The 12,058-nt window shown below is 38.5% G+C and overlaps 1 protein-coding gene across 7 annotated transcripts in view; it reads right to left on the bottom strand.

Annotated features, from left to right (window-relative positions):
- MED12L (mediator complex subunit 12L) overlaps positions 1–12,058 on the bottom strand; it is a 323,177-nt gene that overhangs the window by 221,038 nt on the left and 90,081 nt on the right. For 5 of the 7 annotated variants that reach the window (XR_012014723.1, XM_072792271.1, XM_072792270.1 and 2 more), the window contains exons 11-15: positions 9,675–9,806; positions 6,921–7,047; positions 5,252–5,466; positions 3,859–3,963; positions 2,796–2,972 (exon numbers count right to left, since the gene is read on the bottom strand). Coding sequence is in view for 6 of the 7 variants with exons in the window: in XM_072792271.1 (XP_072648372.1) it covers positions 2,796–2,972; positions 3,859–3,963; positions 5,252–5,466; positions 6,921–7,047; positions 9,675–9,806 (756 nt within the window). In the remaining variant the exon portion in view is untranslated. The remainder of the gene's footprint in view (positions 1–2,795; positions 2,973–3,858; positions 3,964–5,251; positions 5,467–6,920; positions 7,048–9,674; positions 9,807–12,058) is intronic. The other 2 variants (XM_072792275.1, XM_072792274.1) reach the window with 1 other exon arrangement.

Genomic DNA, 12,058 nt, shown 5'->3' on the forward strand with positions numbered 1-12,058 from the left:
GCATTAGCGGCAGAGATGAAGAAATGGTGCTCCTGGTAGCTCGTGCTCTCACTCTCTCCAGCTCGCCCACTCTCATAGCTCAAGAGTAGACACTTCACTTTAATAAACTTTCCCATTTGTGTTAAAAAAAAAAAAAGAAAGAAAGAAACAACAAAGAAAGAAAGAAAGAAATGGTATTCCTGGAAGCTAACAAAACAAGTTTGATTCCAGAAATGGAATTCCAGATTCCATATGGATTCCAGAACCATTTTTAGTTCTGTAACCGAGATGAACCCAAAACAATTCCAGTGTACAATTTCAATATCCCGAGTAATATATGAGAACATGCACCCAAAAAAGTGTCTATCACACTTCTAGCATGCTAAGTATCAGACAGATTCCAGCTCGCTAGAGGTCATGACAAGAGCTCCCCTCAGCATCATGTATCTGACCCGGTGTAAAGGGTACACCTACAGGCAGCTGGAACGTGGGCACACTAGAACCTGTGCTTGCTGATGGTCTAACATGTTTTTACTGACTGGCAGATCAAGATAGGATTCATATGAGCATATGTGAAACTACTAGTTTCTTTTCCTGAATCTTTTGTTCAAGTCCCCATTAGTTTTCTCCCCATTAGTCTTCATCAGTAGGGCTACTACATCTTTAAGACTGGAAGTCAGGGGGGTTGGGTTTAAATCATATTTTTATCTTCTCACATGCGTAAGTTAGTAAAATTTTCCCTTTTGATTAAGGAAGAGAACCAGACTCTCTACAGCATTCCTATTGTCAATGTTTTTTTAGTATATGCATTCATTTTCCCCTTACTGATGTTTTATTTTAAGTGACACAGTAAAGGGAGGCCTAGGACAACTGATGATAGAAGGTTATTAAAAAATTGTATCCTGGGCAGCCTGGGTGGCTCAGCAGTTTAGCACTGCCTCTGGCCCAGGGCATGATCCTGGAGACCCAGTTTGGAGTTCCACGTCAGGCTCCCTGCATGGGGCCTGCTTCTCCCTCTGCCTGTGCCTCTGCTTCTCTCTCTGTGTCTCTCATGATTAAAAAAAAAAAAAAATTGTATCCTACAACATCAATTTTCTAGCACTTGTCCTATGATCGCCTTACAGTTAAGTCATAATCCACCATGAGAGACTTAATCCCTGGAAATCATTCATGCTCCTTCCTCTTAGAATGTCACATGCTGGGAATGACTGTGTAGCCCAGGACTGCATAAACAACAGACTAATGAAGCCCATGCTCGGGTGGTACCCTGCACACGAAGACATGGAAGAGGGTACCCAGCAAAGCTCTGCTAACCCAAGAGAGGAACACAGAATCCTCAACCAATTCCAACCATATTCAACATTTTGCCAACATTTTGCCATATTTGCTTTATTACCCCTCTCTTTTTTATTTAAATTAACTTTTTATTTTGGAATACTTTAAGATTTACAGAAAAGGTACATAGATAGTACAGAAAGTTCCCATGTACCTTTCCATCCAGTCTGCCCTAATGTTAATGCCTTACACACCACCATGATACATTTGCCAAAAGCAGGAAATCAACACTGGTGCATTACCTATGAACTAAACTCCGGACTTCAATATCCCGCCTCCTCCTACTTTTGACTCCAACTATTTTAAAACTAATTCCAGACATTATAATAGTTTATCCATAAATTCTTCAGGACACAACTCTAATGTATCAGACCACCCTTTCTGTTGCCCAAAATACACAGTAGGATTATTCCATTATGTTGGAAATGAGTGATATGTACAGGTAAAGCTAAAAAACGTATTCAGCCAGTGATAAGCAAGATTCTTAATTGTAAAAAAAGCAAAAACAAAAACACACACACAAAAAAAACAAACAAACATGGGTACAGTGATTTTGAAAGTTCCAAAATAACAACAAAACTTGAAAATTTAGAAAAAATCTAGTTTGCAGATCAAAACTCCTCAAAGATATCCAGAACGTATACATACCTTACAATTATAGTGCTGTTAAAGTAATAATAATGTGTTCAACAACAACAACAAAAAATGGCACATTAAAATTTCTCCTAAAATTCCAGGAAAAAAAGATAGTAAACCTAAAAATATAAACACATTTACAGATTTTGGTCGAATTGTCATTAATACCCAAAAACCAATTTTGTTTCCCTGTAGTAAAAAGCATGTCACTGGTTATGAGTCAAAAACTGAATTTCCTGGTAAGTATTTTTCATATGCTGGTCAATTCTTAAATTCATCAAATTAAAATCCCAAGCCCATGTCATATACAACCTTCTCTATGAAGCCTTAACCAATTTCTCAATCAGATGCTCTCTCTTCCCTCCAATTTTTATTGAGAGTGGAAGAGACCGGGAATGTCAAAGGAATGATTCACCACCTTCCAGCGGTCACTTGGGTTTTTACTCAATTATTGCATTTATTTTAGTGCATACCATTTTATATTTGTCTCCCTCCTATCTTATTCATCTTTCCTGTGCCCCAAAATTCTCATTCATACCAAAAGTACCTATCATAAGACAGTGCACATAAAAGCTACTCCATAAATGAGTTTCAAATGCTCTTGATAAAAGGATACTCATCTAGAAAATTCCAATAAATCTAGCTAGCCAGTAGTATCACATCACAAATTTGAACTACAACTGTGCATATGCTATACGATCATAATTATAACAAAAGAAGCAGTAAATGAAAAAGTCACCTGCTTTCATATGTATTACTCAGGCAAGTAAGTAGTAGAACAGTCGACCATTAATGATCCCATAATGAAAGAATCAGATTGTCAACTGATCCAAGCAATGACTTACCAGAGGTATGGGAAAATGTGTTGCATACTGCAGGTGTCGCAGGAGGTCATAATTAGATGGAAAAATTAGCTCCCTGGGTTTTTCTCTCTTAAGCAACTTCTCACCATTAACCGACATTCTTCTGCCCAAGGAAGGGTTGGCATTCTCACAGGACTCTCCAGGCATGGGAGAAAAAATCTAAGTCATGTAAAACAAATGTTAGAGATTGTAAATGAAAGAGCGCAACACCAAAACACAGTACCACATACTAGAACTTCAAACACACAAGACACTCGTACACTATCTTTTCCTTAAACACTTAGAAACTATACAAAGAAATTTTGTTAATTTCCACAAAACTCATATTCAGATCAGCAGGAAGCTACCATTATCATCTCCCATTTTGGAGATGAGAAAATGACAACCAAACACATGTAAGAATTGTGCAAAGTTATACTTCCCAGAGGACCAGAGACAACATCAGACTCATAGGTTAAGTGTTTCCTCATAGGGCTACATTTCCTACAAAAACATACACACAAAAATAATTAATAAAACTAATAAGTAACAGATATAAAAATTTTAGTCAGTATCCCAAACAGTATGTTTTTTATAAAGCACCTCACTGAGATCCATAAGGAAGAAAATACTATACTTATACTGAGAAAAAGTAGAAAAAGTGTAACAAGTCCAGAGTCACGAGAGCTATTATTTAGAAACTGAACACCTACATAGCAAATCCACATGGACTGTCATGATGAAAATACTCTATTCATGTATTCCTGAGAGATGATGGTCTCAAAATGAACAAAAGAGTCACAGACAGTCAACTAGGAGGACAGGAGTGTTCTAATTTACAAAAGAGGCAATGCAACCAAAACCTCAGATGAACTGAAATGAGACAATTGTACAAGATGAATAACTGTTCCCCAGAAAGGAATATGGCAGGATCACATTTACATCACAAGTACACGAGTCATTCCAGTACACGGGGCAAGGAACAGTAGGATGGAGGAGACAAGCTGGGATAAGGGTAGGGAAGAGGGATTAATTAGTTCAATAAGAATTTGAAAGTTGAACCTACTGGAAATTCCGAACCAAAGTCAGTTTTAAAGTCATTCTTGTCTACTTCATCAAAAATATTAGTAGTTCCTGAGTCAATGCCCATATGCGCCATGATAGTCTGTTCCTAATAATTGCCAGAGAAAGAAAGTGACACTGTAAATTTTGTAGTTCATTAAAAAAATTGAAGCTAAAATATGACAGTGATGTTTTAAACCACCCTAGGTCTTTTCTCTCCCTAATATCTGTATTTCCCCCCAAAAAAGAGAAGAAGCTTTAAGACATGCACTTCCTTTGCAGAGTCACATTCTTTATCCTCGTAAGATTTAACTTCCATGATACTTGGAAGAAAGAGCTCACAAAATTCCTGATTAAAAACTAACTGGCCATAATGTCCCTCCTTTATACCATTCCCAGTCACGCGCTTACAATCTTTCCTTATAGAAATCTCAGAATAAACCCAAAAAAGAAGATACCAAGATATCCAAGAATAGAAAAGAAACAACAGAAACAAAGAAAAAGCATAAACACATAAAGCAACTTTAGTTTTTAGCCTTTTAGGACTTCTTCTGTAGGCAAATTTGGAAACAACAGTATTTACATTAAGGAAATAATTTTTAATTCCTGCACCATTTAATCACTAAATCTTAAGAGCACAAACTGAATCTACACATGCAATTAATATTGTCAGATTTTTCAATTACAAGGATAACCAGTGTTTTAAAAAATATCATCACGGTGTATGCTTAGGCTCTTACAGAACCAGTATGAGGCTTGATTTTAAGGAACTGCCACAATCTCTCACCATTTTCTACTCTTTCCCTTTCCCACCTTCATGCTTTCTGCCTTGAAAACTTCTTTAAGTATCTGGAACAATGTCCAAAACACTAGAAATTGGCAGAAAATTATAAAGTCATACAGCATAAAATAATTTGTTGAAAAGAGTGATTCCACAACATTTAAGTTTTCATTAATTGGAAGGAAAATATTATGTTATGATCAAAACAGAATTTCCCATTTTGGAGGAAAAACAGAAGCAATGAATGAATTGGGGAAAAGATGTTCCTTAGAACAGGACCTTAGGCCAAAACTAGGCTGATTTTAAGGCACAATAAAGAAAAAGTGGAAATTAGAAATACTAAAATCAGAAGCATGTCATTCCTATCCAGTAAAAAAAGTTATGGACTGTCAAATCTATTCATTAGTAGTTTTAGAGTATCCAAAAGAATATTCTGGAGTGTATAAATTATTGTCCAAATGTTTTCTGCTAAGTAAGAAATAGAGATGAACAAGTTCTGTAACAGGAGAAAACAACTAGAATGTGATCACCCTTCCACCACCAAATAATCCTTCTCAAAGTGGTTTCCCAGCTGAGCGTTGTTTTCAAGGCTGGGGCACCATTCCCAGGGCCATACCTCCATTTTCATGTCATGATCCTTTGGGTAGTGTTCATCCACATTTTCTCCTGCTGGAGACCGAGGTCGGGTCGAGGCAGTGACTGACAAGTCTCCTCGAGATATGAGGGTGCACATGTATGCATCATGAGAAAAGACATCGTGTCGGATGAACTCACAAAAGAGCAGCACCAGATTCACAAATTCCACCTTTTCACATTCACTGTTTGGATCCGCTATCAAGAAACAAATCAAGATTTCAGGTCCCTTGACCCAGTAGAAAAAAAACACCAAATGAGAAGGCTTAACAAGGGACACCTGGGTGACTCGGTCAGTTGAAGTATGCTTTGAGCTCAGGTGATGATCTCAGGGTGCTGGGATTGAGCCCCACATTGGGTTCCCTGCTCCGAGGGAAGTTGGCTTCTCCTCCTCCAGAAATACAAGAGGCGTTAGAGTAGCTAACTTCCACTCCTGACGATCTATTTTCTATTCTCTATGATCTCTTCTGTCCCTGCAATTTCCCGTTTCCTCTTCCATGTTTCGCTACAGCTCCCTACCTTCCAACCACCTGTGTGGCTCCAGCTCTTACTCTCTCCCTAGCCCAGAACAGCTATCAAGTAACTAAAGGAACCTCACCCAAGAGCATCATTCAACCCCAAACGAGGCCCTTCTCAGAGTTATCAGAAGCAGTACTATTTCCTGCTGCTTTACTTCCTTCTTCACAACAAACCTGTCCCTCCTGCCCCGTCCATTCAGTTTTCTCCCCTTTCTATCACTTTTCACTTTATGCCATTTTTCTGTTGTTTTAGCACTCTCTACCCTAAGATCCTCCCTACTGTACTTTATCACACGAAAGCCTCAGAATAAGATCAAGACCACTAACTACACATACATGATTTTAATTTTTTTTTTTTTTTTTTTAGATTTTATTTATTTGTTTGAGTAACTGAGCACAGGCAGGGGGAGGGAGAAGCACACTCCCCACTGAGCAGGGAGCCCAATGACAGCCTCGATTCCAAGACCCTGGGATTATGACCTCAGCCAAGAGCAGACACCCAACCGAGCCACCCAAGCACCCCCTAAATGATTTTTTTAAGTGTCAATTTACAATATAAACCCATTGGGCTTATAATCCCCAAACCCTCGACTCCCCCACAAACAACCCCACTAGAAAAAGACAAAAGAATGGGAGATCAAAGAATATCCCATATAGTGTAGGCAAGCAGCCAAGCATCTGCACATTTCCTTGCATCAAGGAACTGGTTGTAAACTACTTTTGATTTCCCCCCCTTATCAGAATTTAGAAAATGAGAATTTTGAAACCAGTCCAAAAAGAGAAAATTCCTAATCACAACAGTGATTAGATAGTGAAACATCCCAGACCTTAGCTCCTGTCTTTCGGTTAAGAAAGATCTAGAAAGGGAAGACTAGACCATCAAATAGTAGAGAATGAGACGGCTTATTTCTAAAATTTTAAAACTCTGATAATTTTGAAGTCTTTGAATGTTACCGGATCTTTGAATTGCACAGAAATCTCCATTAAAAACATGCAACAAAATTTTGCTCAGTAAAATGTACATTATATCCAGCGCCAGGAACTTTTGACTAAGATGCAAGTAAGGAAGCAAAGAAGGAAAATTAGCTCCAATCTCTTATTTAAGATCTAGAAGAAGCAAAGAACTTTACTTACATAAGGAGGGGGCTTGTGTATCTAAAAACCTTAGAAGAACATTCTGGAAAACAGGCAAACTAGATCCAGCAAGAGAGGCTGAAGAAATGGACTCCTTCTCATCTAATACCTCTGATTCACCACATCTCTAAGATTAAAAATAAACAAGCAGAGTTAATTATAGGGGGCAATGAAGGCACAGTGGATCATGAATTTGTTAGTAATTTATGGACATTTAAATTCTCTGGGAAAACATGCAAAATTAATTGAGATTTCTGTACTTCTCCGCTATGCATCATATGCTATCAATCATATAATTTCTGAAAGTTAGGGGAAACTATCCCAGAACCATTCAAATGATTTCAAAGGACATCCATGAAAAACACCATTCATGTGAATTATAAACTCTGCACCACACGTTATAACTAGCCACTGAATACACAGCATAGTACGACAAACTACTCCTTATCCCTATGCCAAAATTGATAAAAATAATTTGAGGTTGTCTTTTTTTTTTGTCTTCAATTTTTAATAGCTCATGTTTAACTGGATATACTTCCCCTGAGAAATATTTGGGCATGCTATTATTGAGTTTGATTTTGTGTGTGTGTTTGTTTTTACGAGATGAGTGTATTTAAGAGTATGTGCAGGGAGCACTGGGAAATGTGGTGTTGAATGAGAAAGCTAACATTATTCCTCTGATAAGATTCTTTCACTCATCATACTTCACCAATTAAGATCTCTCAGAACCTGTGGAGTCTGCACAGTTCATGAAACACATCTAGAGAAGCTGCTTACCTCCTGCATTCAAGATAGAACTTACTAGAAGACCACAAAACAAAAGCCCTCAGAACCCTTAATATCCTTTTGACCTTCCCATTTTCATGATCTATTCTTTAATACTAATATATTAATTACTACATTAAGATATTATTTCCCTAATCCATCCTCTCTTTGTGAAGGTCAAATTTTGAAAATGGTGATGTTCAACAGTAATCAATTACCTTAAACATCTCTGAGAGAATAAGTTTTTTAGACGTGGACACATTCACACCTATTTAAATTACAAAATAATCTGCGTGTGCCTCTTCTGAAAGTGACTGTGTGTGGGTCCACGGATGCATCCTAGAGCACACTGGAGGAAGGGATGCCCATGAGACACAACAACCCAGAAGGAGCAACAAAATTTGAGAAATTCAACTTTGGTTACTGAAGTCTGATCACCACAATTCACTGTAGAATAATCTATCTACTCACAGAAGAAAGAAAAAAAAAAAGGGGCAATGAAACACCTTTCCTAATCTACACACTGTAAATGGGCCATGTGTTTCACACTTCACTTAACCCAGTATCTTCAAGCCCCAACCTGAACAATGTGATTCTTTTTATTTGGTGAACAGTATTTTCCCAACAGGAGGGGAGAGAGAGAGGTCTATGGACATGTTCTTCCTATTTTATTTTCTAAGAGCTTCACAGGACACACTATTTTCAATAAGAGAGAACCAGCTATGTCCTCATCTACTCATACAACATTTTCTGAGCATCAACTATGCACTGAGCACTGTTCTGGGTGCCAAAGACAACACTCAAAAGGGTAGATGAGGTCCCTGTTGTCACGCTTAAGCTCCAGAGGGTGGTAGGCAGGCAGTAAACAGTAAGCCAACAAGGAGGGTAAAACAGAGTGATGTGAGAAAGAGTGCCTGAAGGGTGGGTGATGGAGGATCTTCCTGAGGAGGTGACATATGTTGAGCTACAAATGCTAGAAAGACACACTTCCTAAAATAAGAATGGCAGAAGGGAACTGGCCATGTAAAGAAACACCCAAAAGAAACAGCAAGACAAAGGTCCCAAAGGCAGACGCTGGTGTGGTGTGCTGAAGGCACAGGAGGGCCAAGGTGGCTGCGACTGTGACCCACGGGAGAAATACATGAGATGAGGAGGGAAAGCCAGGCCAGGGAGGCCCATGCAAGACTCTGTGGACACAGCAAGGAGCCATCAGGGGTCTGAGGAAGGGGACAACATGATCTGTTTCCAGTCTGAAAAAACTGCTCTGGGTGCTGTGAAGAGCAAAGCAAAAGACAAGCAAGGGAGCAGAGAAGAGAGGGCCCTGCAGCAGTCCTGAGTGAGGGTGAGGGTGGGCCGGTCACACCACACACACCCCTTCTCCTGGCCATCCCTCTGGATCTTATGGGCAGATAAGGAGGCTAACTTAAAAATTTTCCCTCCAACAAAAGCTATTGTTTATCAAGTTAGCTTTGGGTTTTTTTCTTTTCCTTTATGATCTACTTCCACGGCTTTAAATGCTCTATCTGGGGCCAGTACACAATCTCAAAACTAATACATTGGTATTAGTAATCTCAAAATCAGAACTGCCTCAAGAAAATACTTCCACATCCACTAAAAATTATGTAGCTTTAAAATTCAAAAAGTTGTTTTATATTATATACATTTCCGTGGGTGTGTGTACATATTAAATGTATATAATACAAAACATATATATGTGCATGTGTTTCAACCTCATATAAGGAGAGGTCTTTGTTCTAAATCAGATGTGAAAGTTCTATTTTAAAAGATACAATTTTAAATTAGTCCAGAATATAGATTATTGGCTTCATCAACTTAGAACGATCTTATATGTCGTCCTTCTGTGAATTTGTACATTTTTCCTTAAAGAAGAAAAAAAAAAATAGCATAATGAGTAAGGAAAAAGAATCCTCTCCAAAACAGTTATTTTTAAATGATGGTGTTCGACAGCAGAAAGAAAACTGAACCTACCTCTGCCTCGATTTCCGCTTGCCTCTTCTCCAAGAGTTTTGCCACCGCCATGGCCCTGTGCTTGCCTGACCGTTTGCAGCTCACCGCCCATTCACACAGCAGCGTCACCACAGCTTCATCATTGGGAGCGACCTACAACCGAGAGAAATAGGTACCAGCCATGTCAAATGTCAAATGAAGTATTCACCCAATGAGAGGAAGCAAGTGATGTAATGTTTAAAGCTTTTAAAGCTTTCTTTAATTGAGCTTTCTTATATTCTATTATAGTTATTTTATTTATTTAATGTTTTAAAGATTTTTTTTTTTTTAATTCATAAGAGACACAGAGAGAGAGGCAGACACAGGCAGAGGGAGAAGCAGGCTCCCTGCAGAGAACGGGATGTGCGGCTTGATCCCAGGACCTCGGGATCATGCCCTGAGCCGAAGGCAGACGCTCAACCGCTGAGCCACCCAGGTGCCCCTATTATAGTTATTTTAGAAAATGTTCCCTAATCTTTTTTAATTGAAGTATAAAGAGTAACACTAGAAGTAACAAGGAGGAAATCACTTACTAGAACAGCTCAATCTATGACAATTTCAAGGGAATGAGAGTCTCCTTTGTACATGCCTTCATTTACATAGAATCATCACTCAATCTCACTGATCCTCCAGAACTCAACTGATGTTGATAAAGCCAAGAGAAAGGGAAACTGACCACTGAATATCCAGAAGAGCTGTTACCTATCCCAAGCCCTCACTCCACTGTTGACCCCCTCACACTCTCACACTCCAGCCTTGTTTACTACCTAATCTTAACTTGCCAGGTTATCAAGTTGCCCAACAGGAAACTGAAGGCAACTGGAGAGGAAGCTAGAATACTGACCAAAGACTCACTGCATTAGAAACAACAAACATGAAAAATGGCAACCAAGCATCAAAAAAACAAAAAAAAAAATTAAAAGCAGACACAGTTAACAGAGGACAATATATCCTGGGCCTATGTAGGGCTCAGCACTGCCATCAGAACTATAAGCTATAGCTGCCACGGCCTAGAAATGGGAACCACAGACTGAGGATCAGAGGGGTCAAAGAAAGGTCACAGGAACCCAAGTGACATGAATTAGGGACAGGTAGGAGGAGGGAAGTCATGGGAGAAACCATCCTTTTATGTAACCAAGCCAACCAATGCAACATCAATCACAAGTTTTTAATATCTGTCCAAGTGTATAAACACTACGCCAGAAGAACTGGATAACTCACAGTATTGTTGTATTTATATGCTATTCGAGAAGTCCCTAACTTTTTAGAATCCACAGCTCAATTGTGATTATAATCCTTGTAAACACACTCCCAGGAAAAATATGCAGATATATACACATAAATCTATGACAACTTTTAAGAAGGTTCACAGACTCTGAGAAGACACCCAGGAATCCTAGGATAAGAATCCCTGATCAGCTTGTACATACTAGCAAATAATCTAGATCATGAAAATCACTCTATTCCAAGATTCTTAGTCATCCTACCCAAAATCTGGCTGAACACATGTTGACTCATAACAAAGAAATGTTATCTAGGGCAGATCTCAAAAGCATCTCTGGGTCTCTTAATTTAAATTAAGAGAAATAATTCAATTAAAATATATAAAGGTTGAATATAACATTTAAAAAAGAAAGCGAACTAGAAGGAATGTTTGCCTGGATTCAAATAAATCCAGAGAAAAGTAAAAATATAAAAGTCAATTCAGTGAAGCATCACATGCTTAGACTTAGATTGTAGAGAACAAAGAAAGTTACCCTGAAAATACTACCATCAGTTGTTTTTTTTTTAAGATTTTATTTATTTATTCATGAGAATACACAGAGAGAAGAGAGAGAGGCAGAGACACAGGCAGAGGGAGAAGCAGGCTCCATGCAGGGAGCCTGACGTGGGACTCGATCCTGCGACTCCAGGATCATGCCCTGGGCTGAAGACGGTGCTAAACCGCTGAGCCACCCGGGCTGCCCACTACCATCAGTTTTTAATAAATTAGTAATGTGCATCATATCCACATTTATAAAGTCTTCTGTATTTTATTCTACATCATTAAAACATGAAAAAAGGCTACAAAATAATAAATAACTGACTCACTCAACTTAAGTAATAGGCTTCTCTTGACGTAGAGAGGCATAGAATAGCACATATAAAGGAAACCACTTTTTTTTTTTAAACACAACCAGAGAGGACCACTGGTTTGGGGTAATGTACTAGAAAATAAGCCGTAGGAAGGAGTCCATTCACTTCCAAAAGCACTTACTAAGTACCCATGCTAGACACTGAGGAAACAAAAATTTAAAAGATCTGACCCTGTTCTCTAAAAGTTCACCCTCTAGAAAGAAGAGCAGAAAAGACAACTAAATCATAAA

Source organism: Canis lupus, chromosome 22 (assembly GCF_048164855.1).
Source record: "Canis lupus baileyi chromosome 22, mCanLup2.hap1, whole genome shotgun sequence".
Classification (NCBI taxonomy): Eukaryota; Metazoa; Chordata; class Mammalia; order Carnivora; family Canidae; genus Canis; species Canis lupus.